The 24,427-nt window shown below is 42.7% G+C and overlaps 2 protein-coding genes across 2 annotated transcripts in view; both read left to right on the top strand.

Annotated features, from left to right (window-relative positions):
- Positions 1-8,511, top strand: part of spag6 (sperm associated antigen 6) — a 16,036-nt gene extending 7,525 nt beyond the window's left edge. The window contains exons 8-11 of the mRNA XM_063206234.1: positions 1,130-1,321; positions 4,474-4,590; positions 5,550-5,695; positions 8,358-8,511. Coding sequence (XP_063062304.1) covers positions 1,130-1,321; positions 4,474-4,590; positions 5,550-5,695; positions 8,358-8,421 — 519 coding nt within the window. The 3' untranslated portion in view covers positions 8,422-8,511. The remainder of the gene's footprint in view (positions 1-1,129; positions 1,322-4,473; positions 4,591-5,549; positions 5,696-8,357) is intronic.
- A 3,851-nt stretch (positions 8,512-12,362) lies between these two features.
- The window catches only part of LOC134455318 (polycystin-1-like protein 1), a 39,841-nt gene continuing 27,776 nt past the window's right edge, over positions 12,363-24,427 (top strand). The window contains exons 1-10 of the mRNA XM_063206340.1: positions 12,363-12,376; positions 15,748-15,849; positions 16,282-16,524; positions 18,687-18,819; positions 19,023-19,226; positions 19,478-19,659; positions 20,444-20,650; positions 20,870-21,036; positions 22,416-22,631; positions 24,198-24,299. Of these exons, the coding sequence (XP_063062410.1) occupies positions 12,363-12,376; positions 15,748-15,849; positions 16,282-16,524; positions 18,687-18,819; positions 19,023-19,226; positions 19,478-19,659; positions 20,444-20,650; positions 20,870-21,036; positions 22,416-22,631; positions 24,198-24,299 (1,570 nt within the window). The remainder of the gene's footprint in view (positions 12,377-15,747; positions 15,850-16,281; positions 16,525-18,686; positions 18,820-19,022; positions 19,227-19,477; positions 19,660-20,443; positions 20,651-20,869; positions 21,037-22,415; positions 22,632-24,197; positions 24,300-24,427) is intronic.

The following is a 24,427-nucleotide window of genomic DNA, read 5'->3' as shown; positions in this document are numbered from 1 at the left end:
AGAGAGAAAGAGAAAGAAAGAGGGAGAAATGTTGCCCAAATCAAATGTCCCACATTTGGGACACCCCTAGAGGCAAAGAGAGGCCGGTATGTTTAGTTTAGGATCAGATTATTCTCTTCACAATAAAGCACTGTTATGGTCCAGCTTCCATCATGTCTTGCTCTTTCCCGCGGCAGTTTATATGGAAGAAACATATCCCTTTTCATTTGGAATGAAAGGACCCCAGATACATTGTTTACCATGGCACTAATCACTTTGGACTTCAGCATTTTATAAGTTAGTATATCCTCCTCTCTTTGTGTTTGTTTGTGTGACGTGTGTGTGTGTGTGTGTGTGTGTGTGTGTGTGTGTGTGTGTGTGTGTGTGTGTGTGTGTGTGTGTGTGTGTGTGTGTGTGTGTGTGTGTGTGTGTGTGTGTGAGTGAGAGAGAGAAACACACACACACACACATTCTCACAGGGAGAGAGAATGTGCAAGTTTATTTGTCTCCAAATAAATTGTCATTTTAAGAGTAATTACAGTACTGTAAAGTTTGTGCAATGTTTGTGTATGTAATGCTTTATAAGTACACAGTGGTTTTCAGCAGTGATCCGTGGAGGTGCACGTTATTTTTTAGTGGCAAACTCAATATTTCCTGGCACACGTCCTCAGTGGACTCTCTAAACATTATGACAGAACCATTTCTTTGTTTTTGTTTTCCCCACAATTACGCGGCTAGGGGAGAGAATGTGTTTGGGACTCGGTGGGTTTTCTTTTCCTCTCCGTTTTTTTCATGCTTTTGACTCTCTCTCTCCATCTCTTCTTCTCCCCCCCATTCTCTGTCTGTCTCTCTCTGTCTCTCCATCTCTCCCTCTTCTTCTCCTTCACTCTCTCTCTGCCCCTCTTTCTCTTTATGTTTCTCTCTCTCTCTCTCTCTATCTCTCTCTGTCTTTCTCTGTCTTTCTCTCTCTGACTCTCTCTCTTTCTCTCTCTCTCTCTCTGTCTCTCTCTCTGTCTCTCTCTCTCTCTCTCTCTCTCTGTCTCTCTCTCTGTCTCTGTCTCTCTCTCTCTCTCTCTCTCTCTCTCTCTCTCTCTCTCTCTCTCTCTCTCTCTCTCTCTCTCTCTGTCTCTCTCTCTCTCCCTGTCGGCAGGGGGTGCCCCAGTTGGCCATCTGCCTGGCGGAGGAGTGTGAGGACCACATGCGGGCGGCCACGGCCTGGTCGCTGGGGCAGCTGGGCCGCCACACTCCTGAGCACGCCCGAGCCGTCGCCGTGGCCAACGTGCTGCCCAAGCTGCTCACCCTCTACATGGACGCCGACAGCTCTGAGGACCTGCAGGTTAAGGTAGGCGGAGATTAGGGCCAGGATTGAGATTATATCCATTTATTTTGGGTTTTTGTAAATTCACACTATTTCTATGGGGTTTGCTATCTGATCAGAAAGGCATGGAAGACCATTGTGTGAGATATGTACAGTACTCGGTGGACCTCCAGGTTAGGGTGAGGGGAGATTCAGATTAGATCAGTTTTTGTTTGGATTTTTTCCTAATCAGATTTGATATCAAACACACGGTAATGAAATGTGTAAGTGATCCCAATTGAAAATCATCCCAATAAAATCATTCAGCATGTTCTTGTCATTAGGTTTGATTTGTGAATGGCACCATTGACTAGAGTTGAAATGTTTTTTTTGTTTTGTTTTTTGTACAAACTTATAGTTATGAATAGTTACCATTATAGATGAGAACAGGCCTTTACATGTTTCAGATGGGGGCCAGAATGTGGTTTATTATCTAATCACAAAAGCAAGAATCAGCTTGTGGGATAGCTACATTATACTGAGTAGTGCAGGCGTCACCAATGTGGTGCTCGAGGGCTCCAAGTAGCTTCTGAGGTGCCCACGAATGGTGGTAATAAATAGTGAGGACTGCAAGATTTTAGTCACAGTTAATGTTCTTCTTAATTTAAATATGAGATTGTTTCTTAACCCCTTAAGACACGGCATTATAAACTATCTGTTACCAGAATGGCAATGACCAAGTCGTAATGTATTACTAAAGGCCCTGTGCACTGTCATAGTAGTGTAGTACTATAGTAGTTAACTTTCAATGTCTATTACAGCGTGCCACAGGAGGTACGGCGTGCATTAAGGGGTTAATAAGCTATAAAGAATATTTCTATTCATAAATTATAACCTATAGGAAATTATCCTTCAATCATAGTGTGATTTGAGAATTATGTCAAGACCCAGAAAGGCTGGGGACCCCTGGTATAATGTATACAGTGATTTGAAGACAGGCAGGTTCAAAAGTAACAAGATTGAGATCAGGTCTAACTACTATAGATTCAACTTCATTGCCATCATGTGGGAAATTTGGACAATTGAATCTGGTTCTGCTTTACCATTGATAGGTAATTCAAGCAGAGGAAAACTTTGTGAAATTGAAATGTTGAGTAAGATAAATTGCTGTCATCAGTGTTGCTAAATAATGTCCAGCATGGTCTTGACGTGCTTTATCACATATCTCATCAAGATGGTGTGACTGTTCAGATATTTTTCTTTTGGCATTTGCTGAGTTTTAATTTTTCTTTTGTATTATTTTTTTAGCTGTAGGAAATTTTTCAGTCTTCAACAACCACATGTTTTATCTAAAAATGATATTTGATCACATTACTGTAATTTGGTTTAAAAATCCAATCGTTTGAGAGTTTTAAGATGAATGTCTGGTACTGTATGTGTTATGCTGTGGTGATTGTACTGTAGGTTATGACATTTAAAATAGACACACCGACACCAGCAGCTGTCTATCTTGTACTCGTCTCCACCCTCAAGCATAAAGCGTCACAGTATGTTCAGAATGTTCCACTGACTGGAACCAGTATGGAAGCGTTCAAATTTTATTCCTGAATGTTTACTGACATCAGGTGTTTTCACTCTAACCTACTGAAACTGAGAGAGGTGGGGAAAAACACGTTTCCAGCGCATCGTTAAGTTGTACTTCCTCTAAACTCCCCCTCCCTTCACACATGTGTAATGCATGTGCGTACACACACACACACACACACACACACACACACACACACACACACACACACACACACACACACACACACACACACACACACACACACACACACACACACACACACACACACACACACAGAGACCACAAAATAACTGTATGTTGCTACATGTATACTGTATGAGTCAGAGTATCAACTAAGCATTATGTTGTGTGAAATTGTACAATTATACAGTACATCCAACCCATCCAATGTTGTGTGAAATTGTATATTATACAGTACATCGAATCCAATGAGACACTGAAGAGGATAAGAATGTTAATGTAAGCCTGGAGCTACAATGGATGTGTTAAGTTATGAGTTCTTCTATAATTAAGAGTATATGTAGAGCAAAATATCAGTTTAAAAAAAATCTAGATGTTTCCATGGTGTACAAACTAATTTCCAAGCTTAATCTTTTTTATTATTTTTTTTTTATTTATTTTTATGTTATGTTCAATTTCCAGCCAAAGAGGATATGACATGATGGTCATATGACTCAGGACCAAAACCATTGCTGATTTATGGAGGGGGTTTCAGAGGGTAACACGGTTGACACAAATTTCTGGGCCACTCGTTTCCATTTTTTCCCCGTTCGTGTTCTCATTCGTTTGTGACCTTCATGTGAGTACTTTAAATTGGGGAAAAAAGCACAAGTGTCTGCCTCAGAGAGTGGTGGGTTCAAAAATGCTACCTCCATAACACTGTATTTATTGGGTTGTTTGTATAAGGTTGTTATACAAAACAACCTTGGTGGATTCAGAAATGCTATCGTCTTAACAAACAGCAACTGATTGTCCACTCTCTGAGACAGACACGTGTGTTTGTTAAGGAGATAGCATTTTTGAACCCACCTAGGTCATTTTGTCAGTTTTTTAATGGCTCTTTGAAAGGACCAGCCACTATGATCCAGATCCCGTCAAAGAGTCCTAAATGTCATCTCTAATGCTAAATCAAGTTGCGTCAAAAAATACACTGAATTACAATGGGCTTTTTAAATGGTTGCTGTGCTTGCATGTCTTGTGTATTCAGTTCCATTGATTACAGTGGAAGCTTAATGCATCCAATGTAGCCCCAGCATAAGTACACTGTAATGTAAAAGGGCAATGAAAGTGAAAGTCCACCTGGGAAACTCCCATTGCCATTGTGACACAGCACTTCACAGCACACAGTGCTCAATGCACACAGCAAAATTGCATTTATGCCTCACCTGTGCAAGGGGGCAGCTCCAAACGGCACCCTAAGGGAGCAGTGCGGCGGGACGATACCATGTGCAGAGTACCTCAGTCATGGAGGAGGATAGGCTGGTGGACTGGGTAATTACTCCCCCCACCAACCTAGCGGGTCGGAGTGGAACTGGCAACCTTTGGGCTACAGGGCTGATGCCCTAACCACTTACCCATGACTGACTAATGTAACTTGTTGTCCACGCAGGCTAAGAAATCTCTGAAGAGCATCCTGCAGAAGTGCACCCACCTGCCGGCGCTGGAGCCCCTGCTCTATGAGGCTCCCCCCAACATCCTCAAGCACGTCGTCTGCCAGTTCAGCAAGGTGGGCTGCCAAACTGCTCTGCACGCAACAGGCCTACTTACAGCACTGCACATGGCAGGGAAACAGCTTCTGGAGTTCCTTGAAGGCCTCAGCTTGCACTGTTAACCCCTTTGCGCAGAGCCTATGTTATAACTTCGTGGTGATATACAGTAGTTGTCTTTCCAGCAAAATTTGAATGAGCCTGCTGACTGGCCTATCTGCACAGAGAGGCTACGGTACTCCCATTTAGTGCTGCACAATTATGGAAATAATAATACAAACAAAATTGAAATCACGACTATTAATCATGATTAGTCAGCAACAGTTAACAACTGAATTTTGTGCAGAATGCTATCGGGAAATTAAATATAACCAAGAGTGTATTATATAAGGGAGGAACAGAATTGAATTGTGAACTGGAATTAAAACGGAATTGTAATAATGAAAAGGCAGTAGCATTACGTTTAGGTGGGCCTACAGATTTTTGGCCAGAAACACCAGCTCCCATCCCACACTGCCCAGCAGGTCATACAACTCCACAAAACATCAACCAAAGTTCTGCACTGCATGCAATAGGCCTTCTTACTACACACTGCTTTGTTGTTTTTCAACAGTGTACGAGCAAATTCTAGGGAATTTCCAAGGACCACTACTAGACTATAAGTGATTATTGACTTGGGACTTTTATTGTTTGGGAAATTGTGGAAGCACCTTCAAAATGACCCCTCCCAATGACATTCCTCTTTATACTTTTATTACATCCTTATGTGACGTGTGTGTGTGTGTGTGTGTGTGTGTGTGTGTGTGTGTGTGCACGTGCGTGCGTGCGTGTGTGCTTTAGGTTTGCAAAACAGCAACACTAGCAATTGACAAAATGTGTTGAACACACGTTCAATGCTACTGTAAGGAGGGTCTTAAAGTCTTAAAGACTGGCATTTTATGTTTTATTTCTTTCTTTTTGCTGTGGGGGTTCCCTGCAGGTCCTGCCCCACGACAGCCGGGCCCGGCGCCTGTTTGTGACCAGCGGGGGGCTGAAGAAAGTGCAGGAGATCAAAGCGGAGCCGGGCTCAGCCCTGCAGGAGTACATCAACTCCATAAACAACTGCTACCCAGAGGAGATAGTCAGGTGTGTGGCGCTAATGGCACTACTGCTACTACTACTACTGCTGCTGCTGCTACTAATACTACTACTACTGCTACTACTAATAATACTACTACTGCTGTTGCTGCTACTAATACTACCATTACATACTACTACTGCTGCTGCTACTATTAATACTACAGGTACTATTACTGCTGCTACTACTACTACTACTGCTGCTTCTACTACCACTACTACTACTACTACTGCCGCTGCTACTACAACTACTACTACTGCTGCTGCTACTAATACTGCTTCTACTAGTAGTAGTAGTAGTAATGCTGCTGCTTCTACTAAAACTACTACTACTGCTGCTACTACTAAAGGTCAGATTAGACTTCAGCAACTGCGAGCGTGAAAAGTCGCGTGGGAGTGGCCACGAACCAATTTTGTATTCATGCATCTGCGAGCTCTGCGAGGTCCGAGGTCTCGTTGCCAGCCACATTTGAAATTGCGCGATTAGGCTACTTTCACTACATTGTAAGCACTGCGGTCATTATTAAGCAATGTTGCTTTCTATCCCGGTTAGCTAGGTATTTTCACACAAATTGCAAAGGCAATGCAGTGGTATCATTATTTGACATAGCCTACCCAGTCTGTTTTCACGAGCAGAAAATGCAAAGACAGTTGATTCTGCCGATGTGTGTTTACATTCGGTGGAGGAACAGTAGCCTAGTAAAACCGCAGGCATTGTGCCACGAGTGTTCAACTGATGCATTGTTTGTTACTTAGCTTAGCTTCGTGTATTTACACACATTTACACACAAGGCATTAATAAAGTTTTTAACAGAATACAGCTCTGCTCTCGCAAACTACTGGCATTGCGCTGCCACAAGAACAGAACAAGGAAGTAGCGAGACGACCAATCATAGTGCCTTTTTGTCTGCGTACTCCGCGTCCGTCCGACGGATAGTTAGAATTTTTTCGAGGCGCTAGACGACGGGCGCAGAGCCTCTGAGAGGGGGGCGTGGACTCGCATAGACAGAAAACGGACGGACGCAGATTCTATGCGAGCGAAGCATAAATCTAGCTTAACACTACTGCTGCTGCTACTACTTCTGGTTTTGCTGATACTACTGCTGCTGCTGCTGCTGTCTACTGCTGGCCTGTGTGATGAATTACGAGCTTCCAAAAACAAAACAGCATCTGCAAATTCAACTCCCTGCTTTGTGTGATGAATTACATTTCGGCCAATGGTAGTATAAGTTGTTGGTAGGAAGGAATATGCTGAACCCACTCTGCGAATCTGTGTGTATTTTTTAAGCTTAAGACAAACTTAAAGGTAGAGCAGTGGTTCTCAACCTTTTTTGAACAAACGCCCCCTGAACCCCATCCTAAGCCTCACAACGCCCCCCTACCTAAAAAAAGACTAATGACAACTAAGCATTGCCCCTCTCAGCTGTCTCCTTCTCAATGCCCCCCGAGGGCTCCCTAGGGGGACTGTAGAGCCCCTGTTGAGAAAAACTAAGGTAGAGTATGTAGGATGGTGTCCAGAGTAGGCATTGCAACTATACTGCACATTGCAACTATGTTGCCCATTCCCAAATTAGATTTTTTCATGAATATTTTCTAAGTATTAACCTAATATTAACTTGTCTGACCAAAGTGCTGTAAGGTTTTCAGGTAAAGAAATAAAAAATGGCAGACATGAGAAAATCAACCTTTTTGTATAGGCCCTATGAAAAGTGTCCCAGTCGTGATGAATACTTAGTAATTGATAGTGGAAAATATGTATGAATAAGATTTTTAAATGATCAGCATACATTATGTTTTTTTGGGTAGGGTGCGCACATCCAAAGTTGGGTGCCCTGCCTGGGTGGGTGTAGATTGAATGGTCATGTGATATAGGCCACAGCTTCTTCCTGTTACCCATATGCCTGACGAAGATCCAGGGTGGTCGAAACGTTGCTGTTTTAATTCAATAAAAAATCTTTTTTTTTGGAGCTTATTATGCAGTGTGCAGACCTACCTTCTTCAACCAGCATACATTATGGACATAGACTACCACAAAAAATTACACAATCTGCCTTTAAAGCCTTTTGAGCTTTAAGTGTCATTCATTTATATAATATTTTGTTCCATCTTGTGACTCATTGTTGCATTTTCTTATGCCAGGTATACAATGATATGCTAAGCATACAGGAATTTGCTTAAGTTGTAATGCATTAGTACATAATTTATAATATTCATGTGCAGTATGTGGAGTTTAGTGTACTATAACAGCATATTCTAATCTATTATATTCTATAGAACCAAGAACACCATGGTTTATTACAATGCTATGCATATATGATGCATATGATTATATGTTCATATATTAACCTCTTAGTGCAGAGCCTATGTTATAACCTTATCGTAACCAACATTGTAATGGCTATGTTTTAATCTGTTACTTAAGGCTCTCTGTACTGTCATAGCAATGCTGTTATGATGTAGTTGAGTATTTTCAGCAGATAGGCCTAGTGAATAGGCCTGCCGGCGACCCCATCTGCAGTAAGGGGATACTGTTAAAGTATTGAAGCAAACTTCACTCAATTGGTTTTCCCTTCTTTTTAGAGTTATGACCAAAGTAAAGTTTGTATGTGTTGGTGAAGTTTGGTTTATTCCTATTTTGCCTTTGGTTAATGATGTTGTGATGTGTTGGCAGGTATTACTCCCCTGGCTACTCTGAGACCCTGCTGGAGAGGATTGACCAGTACCAGCCAGCATAAGATGCTCTCACCTACTCAAGAGCCCATGAACTGGAATATTCTTCTTGTGTCAATTATGATAGAAAATTAAATTGGATCATTTAGTAAGGATTTGTGCTGTCTTTGCCCATCTCAATATATTTTTGCTGCACTGCACTCTTTCAAAAAATGGCAAATGGTCGTTTTTTTCACAATGCACATTTAATGCTCTGTTACAGGTATTGCTTTCAATCAAGTTGTGAAACATGTTTGTAATATCCAATGATCATAGGCTACTGTGTTTCAGACTGAGCCTAGCATTTCATTTTTTTTTTCTCCTATCACAAAAAGTCTTGTACTGTGGACATATTATCGGAGCTGCTACCATTATGTGGAACTAATCAAATCAACTGCATATTAATAAATTGCTATAATTTACAATGGGCTGGTGATAAATGCTTAGAGCGCCTCTTGACCGCTGCCACAGGCTGTGCATTGTTGGCGCCCGTGTGTGTAGTCGAGGGAAGGCCTTCCACTGCCCGTCACTGCAGCAATGGTGTATGGCTCTGTAAGGTACACCGCCCCCTGCCGGGAGATCAGTCCTCAAACGCACTGGAAAAACAGCTGTACGGCATATGGAAAACTGTTTATTGTTTCGAACCTGGCTGTTCTCATAATTCTATCATTTTTTATTAGACCACCCGACTCTGGTTAGTGAAGGCTACAGTTGGATGCCTTTAATTGGCAAAAGTGAAAATAAAACGGGTCGCAGTCGTAATTTGGCGCCGAATCCAAAAACTGACCTAATCACACACAATTAAAATAGAGTTTGCCGCAAAATACCGTGGCCTGAAAAGCTCTATCAGCCAAGGAGACGCGACGCGCGTTACGCATAGCCTGTGTGAGTGTGTGTGTGTGTGTGTTTTTTTTTTACCCGATGACCAATGGAATATTTTAGGAATTCTATTCAAATGATGATTAGTCCATATAATCTCATGATCTGCATGAAGGTTTTTTTAAGCGCACGCTCCTTACAGCCAATAGGCTACTTTAAAGGTGGCCAGTAAGATTAGAGTCGGAATGCGTATGGTGGCATCGGATTCATAGTCTAATCAATCCCATGCGTAACAGCTCTCAGATCTTGAAATGATTAGTGCTTCAACTGTAGCCATAGGCATTTTCTACAGATCTTGGAGATCAGTAGCACATGTTGTGTGCCAGGCATGGCTGCGAAATGGCAAATAGCCCTTTCCCCTAGCCGAATCACTTAAGTCACTATGTCCTTCTGAATTGTTAGGCCACACGAGTTAAATGTATTGAACCACAAGGTTGTGATAAAATTGAATCCGCAAACCCATTTGAATAAGTTAAAATGCATTTCCTACTGGACATACATTTGGTTTAAAAAACTTTTTTCATCTTTGATTATCTTGCGACCACACTTTATTTTGGTTAGGGTTCCATTTCCCTTCATTAAAACGATGTCAAGGAGAAGCAGAAAGCAGGTTCATTACTGACAGAAAACATATCCTCATGCTTCAAACTCTGCTGCTTAATAGTTTTAGTTTTGTGTTTTAAGTGTCAACAACTGAAGTGTTCAGGCTTTTAATGCCATTAGGCCCCTATTTAGTCTTCTGCTTCTGGTAAGTGTGCCTACACTATTTCTAGATCACAATTAAATACATTGTAAGTTCTCAATTGATGTTGACGTTTATTTTAGAACCTTTTTTGTGTGGAAAAAAAAGGCTATATGTTTTGGCTCAACATGGTTTAATTTGAAGGTTGCATTGGGGGTGTGCAGTATGCGTAAGAGTAGGCCTATCTCCAAAATGGTAGGCCTAGGTCTATATTGTGGCATTCTGCAAAATGTTGCTATTAACAATTCGCATTTAGGTTATGCAGGCCAGGGGTTCCCAAACTTTGCCATGACAAGGACCCCATTAACCGGTAGATTCCAGCCAAGGCCCCCTTGGCATGGGGGCTATTTTTTGTGCACCCAGATCTGCATCTCGATGAAGTTGGTGCATTCATAATCCCATTCAAGTACTACAGAAAACACAATACATATGAAAATTGTAAAGAACATGATTCCACTGAGATTATTTTGCTCATTTTTTTGTTTATTCTGGCTAAGTCGTCAAATTTATTAAATTATTAATTTCCCTGTCAACCTGCAACGGGCCCTTGTCATCCCCTCGCGCCCCCCTAGGGGTCCCCGGCCCCCCTTTGAAAACTACTGATGTAGGCTGCGCCCCACTAGACTAGTGTTGTCATTATAGAAATGGGAAAGGTTAACTGTAGGCGGCGCTAACTATTTGTTCACCTGGCCATGGTTTGTGTCACTGTGATTTGAAGGGGAAAACTTTTAGTTCTAGGTGTCCCAGTGCAAAGTCATATAGCCTAAACGGTGAACCAATCATTTAGCAAACAAAGCTTTCCCTTCAAGCATCAGGCATTTGAGTGTTACTCCGAAACAGATATTTCTCTGCACTTTTGTCATCCACTTTGCCCCTGGGCTTCTTTGACCCAAGCCATTGTCCATCCACTTCTCATGTCATCCATCACGGCGAAATGCAGAGGCATCCCCCTTTTCGACGGCCCTCAACACGGGGAACGTTTTGGCCCAGTCTGCCTGCTTCCTCCGGAGGAATTCACCCGTTGGCTGGGTCAGCACTTGCTACGCTTGGCTGAGTCACTAACATCCAGTTCAGACCACCAGCTCATTCTCTACTTCCATTTCTCATACAGCCTGACACGGTCCCTTTGATTGGCGACTTTGAAGTTAACAGAGAAATCAAATACTAAAACAAACCCTGACAAGCCATCCTTCAGCTTCCGTCGACAACTAGAGATGGGATTTATGGCTCTTTGATGAGATCCGGATCTTAGTGGCTCGTTCCTTTCAAAGAGCCGTTCAAAAACTGCCTCTTTTTCAATTATTTATTCATTGTTTAGAATGTAATATTTTGAGTCCACCTCTTGGGAATTTTGTTCAAACAACTGATTATCCTCCTGCTTCTAAAGACCGTTTCTGCCACTGTTTAAGGCAAACCATTGTGTTTTTTCCAAAATTTAATTACTCACGTCGAGGTCACGTGCTTAAAATTAATGGAAAAATGAACGAAAATGCGGCAGAGTGGCTCCCCCAGCTGTGACCCGGTTCCTATCGTTCACTTCTGGGAGCCGTTCAAAAGAACCGGCTCGTTCATGAACGACACAACTCTATCGACAACTTCTCTGTGGTGCTTGTGGTTTTCACCTGACGCTGTCACATAGCCTACTTTCGCACACACAAGTAGCCTATTTGGCAGCCTCCTATTGTACGGCTCACAGATCTTTACTCTTTGACCTTGATAAATTGTGGTTATTTTCACATTTAATCGCCCAATTGTTTATTTGCCTAAATTACGCACGCGCTAGAGATGGTGTCTGGTAATTTGGAGCGGTTCCTAAACAACTTTGCATGACTGGAAGTTCGAGTTGCAATTCGGGAGATTTTGATTGTAAAACACAAACGATGATCTATAATCGTTGACCTTTCGAGTGAGTGTGGTGTGTAGATTGGTAGATGATCACCAATATAATTTAAAATATAGCTGCAAGCAGCAATGCGGGGCCAAGCAGAAAGTCCGCCTAAGTCGCCATGGCAACCGAAAGAGCTGAGCAGGCAACACTATCAGAGACACGAATGTGTGTGACGATTCCCAAAAGATTCTGACTATGGATTGCTGAGATATGAGCTCACTTCCTGTTTGGTGTCTGTGTGGAGGATTTTGATTGGCTGTTACGGACAAACGGTAAAAGATGTAATAAAACCCTTTTAGGGATCTCTTCACAGTGCTCCAGAAATCATGTGTATCAAGTTTTGTGAAAATTAGACTAAATTCGAAGGATAAGGAGCCTTTTATTGATTTTCACCAAATCCAAAATGGCGGGCATTCTATTTTGCCAGATATGATGTCAGAGGGTGCGTTGTATTCGTCATGGCCCAAGGAATGTAACAGTACAACCAGATTTAAAATGGAGCGTACGGTTCAAAAGTTACGGGCAGAAATTTAGCTAAAAATTTGACCAGCTGGTGGCGCTAGAGAGTTTGAGCAAGCGACCTGAAATTTGTGTTGCTGGGTCATGGCATGGACAAGAATGTCTGTGACAATTTGCAGAAGATTGTGACCATGGGTTGCCAAGATATGACTTCACTTCCTGTTTGGCGACTTTTAGGCCGTTTTTGATTGGCTCTCACAGCCAAACGATAAAAGATATAAAATATTGAAGGCAAAAGTTTTGTGAAGCTCCGTCCAGAGATGCTATATACCGATTCTCAGAAAAAAATGTCAAAAATTGAGGAGGAGATGGGTTTTTATTGATTTTCACAAAAATTCAAAATGGCGGGAAAACTATCAGGTGGAAAATGACATCATAGCATGCGTTGGATCCGTCTCAGCCCAAGGATACCAGGGATACCAAGTTTTTGAAAATTAGCCCAGCGGTTCAAAAGTTACAGGCAGAAATGTAGCTAAATATTTGACCAGCTGGTGGCGCTAGAGAGTTTGAGCTAGCGACCTGAATTTTTTTTTGGTGGGTCATGGGACTTACAAGAAAGACTGTGACAATTTGCAGAACATTGTGACAATGGGTTCCCAAGATATGACTTCACTTCCTGTTTGGCGACATTTAGGCTGCTTTCGATTGGCTGATGATGATGTCATAGGATGCGTTGGATTCGTCTTGGCCCAAGGATTTCAACGGTACCACCAAATTTAAAATGGAGCGTACGGTTCAAAAGTTACGGGCAGAAACTTAGCTAAAAATGTGACCAGCTGGTGGCGCTAGAGAGTTTGAGCTAGCGACCTGAAATTCGTTTTGGTGGGTCAAGGCATGGACACGAATGTCTGTGACAATTTGCAGAAGATTGTGACCATGGGTTGCCAAGATATGACTTCACTTCCTGTTTGGCGACTTTTAGGCCGTTTTTGATTGGCTGTCACGGCCCAAACCGATAAAGATATAAAACATTGAAGGCATAAGTGTTGTGGGGCTCAGTCCAGAGATGCTATATACCGATTTTCAGAAAAAAAATGTCAAAAAATTGAGGGAGGAGACAGGTTTTATTGATTTTCACAAAATTCAAAATGGCGGGAAAACTATCCAGGCGGAAAAATGACGTCATAGGGTGCGTTTGGATTCGTCTTGGCCCAAGGATTCCAGGGATACCAAGTTTTTGAAAAATTGGCCCAGCGGTTTCAAAAGTTACAAGCAGAAATGTACTTGCAACTTTGGCCTGCTGGTGGCGCTAGAGGGTTGGGGCTGGGGACCTAAAAATTGCTCTGGGTATTCCTGGGCCGGTCCTTAACGCGTGTGCCGATTTTCAGCATTTTCGACAGTACGGTTCTATGGGCTGCCATAGACTTACAGTCGGAGAAGAAACATGAATAATAATAATAAGAAAATGTAGAAACACTCTAAGGTGCCAGGCAGCTTCGCTGCTTGGCCCCTAATAATTAAAAATAACAGCAGCCCGACCTACTGCGCGTGCAGGCAGAATGCAGTCCTCAGCAAAAATCACATTTGAACCCGCTCCCCCCGACCCAATATAGGCCATACACCAACATAAGATTGACTATTAATTTACAATAAACTGGATTTGCGTCCTAAACACATTAATTACATACACAGTCGAGAGTTTGAGGAACAGGAGTCTAGATATTTATTCAGGAAGGTTTTGATCGACGAGGGCCCAGCATAGGCCTATTACCGTGGAGATTATGTGGACATGTTCTTACATTAATTCTAAATTCTCCTGTTTGAAATATAATATCGCTAAGTGGGTCGTTCTGACTTAAAATGCATCTGTAGCAACAGCAAAGAATGACAAAGCATCCGGTCAAGAATCATTTCCTTGCAAAGTCTGTATCATGTTTTCATAAAGTTAAGAAAAATCATGATACAGACTATAGCTATACAAACTCGTAAACTAGGTTATTCTTGGGCCTAAAAGAAAACCGCGTGCATATGCGCGCGCCGTATTTTTATGTGCAAAAATATTTTAGTAAGGGTCAATAATCCTGGAAAGAAGTCTGATGTCAGAAACTTCTAAAGGTCACAGGCCTAGATAAACACTGCCGCTTTTATTTTCCCATTATTCAAAATAAAATTCTATGGGACAAAGACAAAGGTTTTTCTCCACACAGTTGCCAACTGACTATAACATCAAAGGCCAATTGTAGGGGCGAGCGAGAAAGAATGTATTCTATCCAATTTTCCAAGAGGAAGTTGTGGAACAATAGTGGGATAGACCTCGCACCTTGCCTTTATGTTTGAGCCTCTCTTTTGCTTTTGGGACAAATCCCCCGGCTTCCGTACAAGCAGAGTAATTACATACAGTGCATGCGAGGTATGTAATAGACTGCTCTGTTATATGCCAACAGATTGAGTTCAAGAGGTCAGCGAGTTCAGTTGGACATATTCGATGAATTGGAATAGACACCATCAGACTAGGCTAGATCTATTTAGCCTAATCGGTAGGTTACGCTGTCATTTGTCAACCATAGCCTTCCTTATTTCTCACCTGACCTCGAAACCTTGCTGTTTCTATGACAAAACAAACGGTAGTCTAGCCCTCCACATAGTCCAAGCGTCCTGTTATAAGAGAGGACGCTGACTGGTGTGTGCCTGGCCTACAGATTTACAGATTCCGCAGGCAAAATGCTGCTTTGGTTCATTTTTGGAATACCCGCAACGTGTGTAACAGGAGATGATTTGGGGACAGGTAAGTTAGCTCGTTGTCTGAAGGTACAAAATCTTATTACAACACGTTACAAGTTACAACCTGCTAATGCACACAAAAGGTTAGTAATGCGAGGGAAAGCATGCTTATTAACGGCTGACTGCGGATAACACAGTAGGCTAATTTAAAATATTGCCAAAAATCAGGGGGGGGGGGGATCTTTTCGACTACTAGGCCTACATTCTATTCTTTAAAACTTAAATACAGTGCGTTAACACACTTGGTTAGAGAAGGCTAGTTATATGAGTAAATATATTATTTTTTATCAAGCGTGTGGTAATCACCTGCTGGGAGTCACCGGTTATGAAAAGCAAGGTGGACAGTTTCAGGAATAGTCTAAAGGCACTGTATTCATACACACTGTACGCTGTATGACCTCCTCTGCCCTTTGTCAGTGCAACTATTACTGACAAAACTTTAACACAAAGTTCTTGTTGATCTCTCTCCCTCTCTCTCTCTCTCTCTCTCTCTCTCTCTCTCTCTCTCTCTCTCTCTCTCTCTCTCTCTTTAGGAGTTTGGGTCTTTACAGAAAAGCAAGCGTATGCCACAGGTGCACACATAACCTTTCTGGTTCTGAGCAGCAGAGAGCCTGCCTACACTGAGTACCTGTGGGACTTTGGGGGCAGCAAGTCTGTTAGAACAACCTCTAGAACAATGATCAAAAAGTTCCATGTTCCGAGAAGGTGACTTTTCATTCACATTCAACACATGTTAAACTCAACCATGTTTCCTTCAGTCTCACTTAGCATCTATGAGAACAGATGCTTGTGTGAGAGAGAGAGAGAGAGAGAGAGAGAGAGAGAGAGAGAGAGAGAGAGAGAGAGAGAGAGAGAGAGAGAGAGAGAGAGAGAGAGAGAGAGAAAGCCTGAATTTCTTTCTTGTGTTCTGTGTCTTATTTCCTTCAGTGTTAAACATATTTGTGTGTGTGTGTGTGTCAGAGAGAGAGAGAGAGAGAGAGAGAGAGAGAGAGAGAGAGAGAGAGAGAGAGAGAGAGAGAGAGAACGTATTTCCTTTCTTCCTTCCTTGTGTTCTGTGTTATAATTTCCTTCCGTCTTACCATCTTTGAGAGCAGAATGTGTAGGCTACTGTAAGTGTGTGTGCTTTCCTCCTCTCAGGTACAGTGTGACTGTCAGAGCGTTCAGTGGGCCAGCAACATCTGTGGTTTCAGAGGTCCACAATGTGACCGTCCAGAGGGCCGTTAAGGCAGCCAAGCTCCGGTTTCGCTCCTCCGTCCTCGTAAATACAACCGTGGACTTCAAATGCCCAGTCAGCGCTGGGACGGATGTTTCTTACCTTTGGAGCTTTGGCGATGGCACGGCACGACATGGACAGATGACCCAACCGCACACGTTTGACAGGTGGGCTTCCCCGAATGACTGTGGAGTATGTTAAAGGTGACATTCCACCATCTCTGGACATAAGCGCCTTTTGTTAAATAATTGAGTTATACCTTTCTCCTGCTTTTTTCCCCCCGCCGTTCTTTGAGTCTAACACCACAGCTCTTGCCTCCAGTTAAGTATTTATCATTAAACTGGGTGAGACAAGCTGGCCCCATATGATTCAATAGTCCCCTTTTCACCGGTGGGCCAGCTCCTACATGTGTTGCTTGGAACTAGGAGTAACACCGCCAGACTCAGGGAACGTCTTGAAGAACAGGGGAAAGGTGCAATCCAATTATTTAACTGATAGGGAGGTAGGAAAGGAGCTTATTTACAGAATTGGAGGAATGTTGCTTTTAACCAGTGGTTCCCAACCCAGGGGATTGGGACTACCAAAGGAGGTCGGCAAGCATCCACAGGGGGTTGTGAAACCCTCTTGATTGTAAGGGGTTTCACATTTTGAATTCTTGTTTATTTATGCAAAATAAATGAGGAGTCATTTCCTTCATCAAGGAGGTTATGTTTTCGGTCGCGTTGGTTTGTTTGTCTGTCAGCAGGATAACTTAAAAGGTTATGGACGGATTTTGATAACATTTTGTGGAGCTGTTGGTAATGACAAAAGGAACAAGTGATTACATTTTGTGGTGATTCGGATCACTATCCGGATCCAGTATTTTTTTTCTGTAAGTTACATTATAGGCATAGGATTCCACAGCGTGTAGATGTTATGGCACCAGTGACCCCATGGCCTTGGCGATGGTTAGCACTCTCTGAGTGCTTCTAGGTTAATTCATATGTTTGACAAAACAAAATTCAAGGTCTACATGGCACATCTATTTAAATATAGATAAACAAATAATTTTGTCAGCTATCACCGGGAACAGGAATTACAATGGTAAATGGCTGGGAACCATTGCTTTAATGTGATTAAAATTGGGCACACTAAGTCAGGCAGGAGTCCTCTGGAGCTCAGATCCCAGCCAGCCAGAGCTGGGCTCCCCCTGTGCCAATAAAATTCTTAAAGACCAATTGCGTCCATGATATGGACTGTTCAGAAAATGTATATCTTGCAGGCAACTTTGCTGTCTTACAGTGCGAGGGCCCACACACCTTGAAAGTTTATTGGTCCACAGGTGTTGAGTACCATAGTCTTCATTTAGCAGAGGAAGAGCGCAACACTACTATTTTCTGGTTTCACCACTTTATTTTTGGCTAGCAAGGCTGTGGGCAAGCAAGCCAAAAATAAAATGGCGAAGCCGTAAAGAAGCAGAGTTGCAATCTTCCTCTGAAAACGGAAGTCCATGACTTACCATTACCTCCTACAACATGAAACTTTATGTCATGCCATCTGTGACGGGATGTCATGTGATATGATGATTAATGATTTTGTTTTAGCACACTAACATGCAGTCATTTACCAATTCAAAATGCATAAAAGCAAGATGTTGACATCGGTGAATCATGGGTGAAGAAGATGTTTGTCTAGTTGTAAAAGCCAATTTGAGCAATGGTGCTGAGCTAACCCTACCTCATAATCTGCAATCTCACACGAGTCCATCCCTTATGGTGAGTTGTTTGGTATACCAATAGATAAATACAGTAGTTCACACATCACACTGCTGAATGAGGTTCTTCAGTCTCATTGTATGCACATGTAGCAACAATGACATCTATTCTATTCTATTCTATTCTATTCTATTCTATTCTATTTAACTCTATTCTATTCTATTCTATTCTATTCTAACTGGCCTAGCAAATAATACAGACAATGAGTATGTTTATATGCAAATATTATAACAGATATGATTAAATTCAGGTTAAGGTGTTTATATGAGTGCAATGTTATATCCATAACTACATTCTCTTCTCTTCAAATGCCGTCTGGATACCAGCAACAACGTCCTATGGGAATCTTCTGAAGGTCTTATGAGGTGTTTCCACGCATCAATATGCCGGTTTCTTTCGGAGTACTCTTCCTAGCATAAACCGATTTCTCAAAATCCCAAATAAAGGCTTGTCGAGGATACTGAAGTCGGGAAAATGTGGGAAATAAGTTCATATCCCAATCATATTCGAGATACTGCACTGCGTGTAAACACACTCAATACCAAGACCATGTGTCTTCTCCTTCCTTTTTGCAGACTAGGCGAGTTCTTGGTAACAGTGACTGTGCATAACCTGGTAAGCTCAGCCTCCCTGATGGGAACTGTGTTTGTGACCCGGAAACCCTGTCTGCCTCCTCCAGTCAAGAACATGGGCCCCAAGAAAATACAGGTATTAGCAATGAAAATCAGACAAGTCAAAAGTAAAAGCCGAAAGTGTACAACACAATCACATGGGATTACGTAGCTCTTACACCAGGTTTTCCACTGTACATCAAATTAAACAAAAAAGTATATCTAAAGAAAATATAGCTAAAATGGGATCAAAACGTCCCTGAGCACATGTGTATGCGTGTGTTTGTCTGCATATCCAAGGTGCAACGCTACCAGGCTGTGCGTTTGGCAGTGACGTATGATGCACCATTGGAGTGCGTTGAGTCTCAGGGGTTACGGTACCAGTGGACACTCTACAGGGCTGATGGGCAGGACATGAGACTTAGCCCTGAGGACACTGATAGACAAGACTTGGAGCTGCCACCATACTCCCTTCATTATGGCCTCTACAGGGCGGTATGCAAGGTAACAATAATGATCAGATTATTTGGTTTTTAGACCTTGACAATGATGTTTACAACGATGATGATGATGTTGATGATGATGGTGATGATGATGAGGATGATTATTATGCGGTTGTTGTTTACATCCTATAATGGAGCACCAGTGACCAGATATCTTTGAACGTTCAAGGGTAATTCCATGTTTGTCATTTGGCTCTTGCTCTCCCTGCCTCCCTCTGTCTGCTGTGTGCTGCTGTGTGCTGCTGTGTGCAGGTGCAGCTGATTGGGAGTGTGGTGTACAGCAACTACAGCGTCTCGGTGGAGGTGCTACCCAGCAACCCCATCAGCATCATTCGGGGGGCCACCAACCTCTTCATCAGTCGCCATGACAACAGCATCATCACCCTGGATGGGAGCCGATCACATGACCCTGATTACCCTCAGAGTAACCTGAGGTACAAACAGCCGTCACGCTGTCACTTTAGCCACGTGATTTTGGAAGAATATAGTTCAGTTCAGTTTGGTTTATTTGATAGGGACAGATACACATCATGTAGGCTATGCAAGCCCAACAGAGTAGCATCATAGCATTATAGCCTTGGCTAATTCCCAATGCCCGTCCCTAGAAGGGCTTTTAAAATAAAATATAAAAAACTGTTTTTATTTTAAAGAGCATCCTGTCCATTCATTCAAGTCATTCATTCAATCTAAAAGACAGTCAATACATACACCTATAGATAACTAACTACATATGCATATCTAGCCACCCATTCATTCATTCATTCATTCATTCATTCATTCATTCATTCATTCATTCAGTAATTATTAAAATGTACAATCTCTTCTTCCTGACCTACCTTAGGCACAGTGCCACACACACACACACACACACACACACACACACACACACACACACACACACACACACACACACACACACACACACACACACACACACACACACACACACACACACACACACACACACACAGAGAATCATACAATCATAATCATAGAATTGAATATATACAGATGGCTTTTATGGTCACTACTCACATGACATGTACAATATAAACTATGTTGAGCATAAAATGAGACTGAAACGGTAATTGCACTTCGTAATGTCAATTTAGTTATCAACTCATTACCATCTCATATTTTTGTCTGTAATTATTTGTTTTACTTCCCTGAAACTGTTTATACAAAGTAGTTGAATATTTGCCTCTGTCTGTGTTTCAGTTACAGCTGGCATTGTAAACCAGTGAGTACACATCAGGGGGAGTGCCTCCCAGGCCACGTCTCCACATCACTGGCAGAGCTCAGCTTCTCAGTGGCATCAGACATCAATCCCTCATTCGACCAGTTTCGCTTCACGCTGACTGTGGAAAGTGGAGGACGCTCGTCCTCATCAGAAGCATTTCTCACCATCACACCCAGCTCCATGAGGTAGGATTCTCGGTGTGTGTGTGTGTGTGTGTGCGTGTGCGTGTGCGTGTGAGTGTTAGTGATATGTGTATATAAAAATATGTGGAATCATTTGTGTTAAGCGCTCAAGCAGAAGGAATAGATGGATGACAAGGAACTTACTTTCAGAAGCTGATTTTTGCCCTCTTAACATGTATCTTGGATTTTTACAATTGACATGTAGTCACACTTTCCCCTTAGGAGTCTACAGATCCACTGTGGTCACTGTGGTGAAGGAAATGCTGTCAATTGGAACGAGCAGTTTGTTGCTGAGGCGCTGTTTGACAAGGACACATTCGTCCCCAAGGATGTCTTTGTTCACTGGAATCTCTACATAATCAATGGCACCAGCAACATTGTCAGTGAAGGTGAGAGGTCATTTATCGTCATTCAAACCATCATTGAACTCAAGAAGTTCAAAGTTTGTGCTGGTAGGAAAACCATACCAATGTCTAAGTCTTGTAAACGCAAAGATGAACTGCACACCACTGAGTTCCCTATTAATCAATTTTAATGCTGTGCGATGTTTCGGAAGGGCTGCGGTGGCCCAAACTGTCACAGTGCAATATAATAATCAGGGCTTTGAACCGTTATTTTTTTCCAAACGTTCCGTTCTAAACAGAAACGGAATTATAATGTTTCCGGTTATAAGTTCCACCAATAAATTGACGTTCCCGAACCGGTTAGAACAAAAAAATATTGTTCCCGGAACGGTTTATTTCGTTCCTGTCAGCTGATTACTCCCCACAGGTCGAACTGACGGAAGTGCAAATGAGTCAGCCTACATTCCAAACTGTTTATTCAAGCGGATGAAAAGAATATCCTCCAGAATTTTGTCATTCAGAGATGACTTAAGCTGAGAAGCGGAGAAAGAACCTCAATGATGAAAATGCCTGCTCCACTCTGACTTGGGTCACGGGGAGCGCTATGATGGACATTGTGTTTGTGCATATTTGAAGCGGCCATGGATGCCCAATAACGTTGAACATTCTCGGTGCCCTTTACACGCGCTTCTCTACAATGTCTTACAATGATGCAATGGAAACTTGGCCCTTTTGTTTGACAGTGGTCTCTCTTATTTAAGATGTGGAGCGGAGACTTTGTAATCCACAGCTCTCTCTCCATTCAGTCAGAGAATGTCTGATGTTACACAGGACGTGAACCTCAGCCGTCATGGTAACGTGCCCAGGAAAATAATTACTTTTTTTTTTTAGTTTGAGGAACGGTATTAACCGTTATTAACCGGTTACCACTATTTTTAAATAAGTGTTCTCCTTCCAGAACATAAAAAATAATAACGTTTCCGGTTTCGTTTCTGTTCCCTGTAAAATACAAAAAGTTCCCGGTTTTCGTTTTCGTTCCTTGAACCGGTTCAAAGCCCTGATAATAATATTATATATTATTTATTGTATTATAAAAATAATTATGAAAATATAATAATAGTAATTGAAAGGGAGTTTAAGTTTCAGTTTCCATTTATTGAGGACCATGTACAATTAAAACATAAATGCTGCCATTACATGCATTGTACCAGAGTTAGCCTCAGGCTGATTTACATTACACTTACATTTAGTTCATCGGTGTGCAGTTCATCTTTGCCTTTACGTTTAACTACGTCTTCTTGACCCTGCACCCAGTGTAAATTTGGATGTGTGTGACATTTGACTGTGAAATGTTCAAGTCTTGAGGTAAAGTAACCAGCAAAAAATGTGTTTCATGTTTGTTTCGTGTTTTTTTTTATGTTCAGTCCCATTCTGCAGTGCTGTTGATCTAGGCGCACCAGCAAAAATCCTCGAAAGTTCGCAGCCACCCGAGGGAGCACTGGAGGCGTTGGCGGAAACACCCTCGCCACTACACGATCCTGATGCACCAGTCTCCTCACTCAACTCATTAGACGACAGTGATCAGATAACCAGTTTCTCTGATGCATTTGATGTGTCGCCAATGTCACCGTTAGACACACGTGATTCACAGCAAACAGACAGCGATGATGAACTCCTCTCTCCTGTCTGTACCAATGGCAGTGGTCTTGGTTCAGAACCTGTGCCTTCTGCAACAAAGTCACACAGGGAAACACCTGCATTGTCACCTCCCTCTCCCCTCCTATCTGGGGAGCACGATGAGCAAGAGGACACCATGGAGGGCAGGCATAGACCTGCAAGGAGAGGAGGAGGAGGAGGAGGAGGAGGAGGAGGAGGAGGAGGAGGAGGAGGAGGAGAAGAGCCTGAGTGGAAGGGAGGAGGCAGTGCAACGGATTTGGATAGTAGACATAGACCTGGATCAGGAGGAGGACAGCTGAGGAGGAGAGCAGGAGGCAGTGGAACAGATTTGGGGAGCAGACAAAGACCTGGATCAAGAGGAGCGGAACTGAGGAGGATGACAGAAGACAGTGGAGGAGAATTGGGGAGCACACACAGACCTGGATTGACAGGAGTAGAAGAGGGAGACAGTGGAGAAGAGATGTGGAGGAGGATGAGAGGAGGAGGAGGAGGAGGAGGACACAGAGAAAGACAGCTGACAGAAGCACACACATCACCCGTGTACCACCCATATGAACAGGACAGTGAACCAGGTGATGGATGTACAGTAGTGTTTCTCCACGGGGGCTCTACAGCCCCCTGAGGGGCATTGGGAAGCCCTAGGGGGGCGTTGGGAAGGATACAGTGGATAATTGGTTGGGGGGAGGTGACGGTACTTAGTTGCCATTGGGGGGCATTAGCCTAATGTATATTTTAATACTAAGGGGGTGTTGGCAGGCTTATGATGAGGTCAAGGGGGGCGTTGGAGGGATTATGATGAGGCCCAGGGGGCGTTTATTCAAAAAAGGCTGAGAACCATTGATGTGCAGGATGCCATTCAGTCAGAGTGAAATATGTTGTTGCATGCAGTGCGGCTGTACTGTATCCCTCCTCTTGGATTTATGATAGAGGAAGTGATTGATTTGGCATTAAGTGATGTTTTATGCGTCTCTGTGACATGGGCTGTAATTCACAGCTAGAGGAGCAAGTGCTGCATGGATTTATTGTCTCTGTGAAAGCCACAGAAATGATATAAACACTCATAGGAAATTCAATTTTGCAATTGTAAAAAAAAATGTTGGTGTTGTTCTTGAACAGTAGACACTGCATCGATCGCTGCATTGATTTTAAAATCAGTAGATGTGAATTGCATGGGTGAGGCATAAATGCAATTTTGTTGTGTACAGTGATCACTGTGTGCTGTGGAGTGCTGTGTCACAATGAGAAGGGTAGTTTCCCAGGTGGGCTTCCACTAAATATCTGACCCGCTCTGCTGAAATGAGTTGCAAGTCACAACGTTCTATTTTTAGCTACTGGCCGATAAATGAGACAATACGAGGAAAATCATGGAATTTTTTGTTGTTGTTAATTTCAAAGAAATGATATTCAAAAACACTTTCCCAAAGTTTCATAATCCACATAATTTATACTGATGCTGCATGTTGTGTCCTTACTTCCATGGGATTTTTCTGATCTAGATGTGACTGCTTGGTCTGCTTTGCACCTGTCAGACGCTCCTCTGATCCTTCATGACAGTGGCAGCGGTGTCCCAGCTGAGAGTCACAGCGATCTGTCTTCAACAGAGGACCTTGGTGGATACGGAGGACCTACAGGTCGTGCTACATTAGTGTTTCTCAACAGGGTCCCTAGATCCCCCCAGGGGGCATTAGAGATCCCTAGGGGGGTGTTGAGAAAGAGACAGACAGCTGAAAGGGGGGGCCCAGTGTTATTATCATCATGA

Source organism: Engraulis encrasicolus, chromosome 9 (genome assembly GCF_034702125.1).
Source record: "Engraulis encrasicolus isolate BLACKSEA-1 chromosome 9, IST_EnEncr_1.0, whole genome shotgun sequence".
In the NCBI taxonomy this organism is placed as follows: domain Eukaryota; kingdom Metazoa; phylum Chordata; class Actinopteri; order Clupeiformes; family Engraulidae; genus Engraulis; species Engraulis encrasicolus.
Note: the sequence above shows the minus strand (reverse complement) of the source record. Positions and strands in the feature narration are given on the sequence as shown.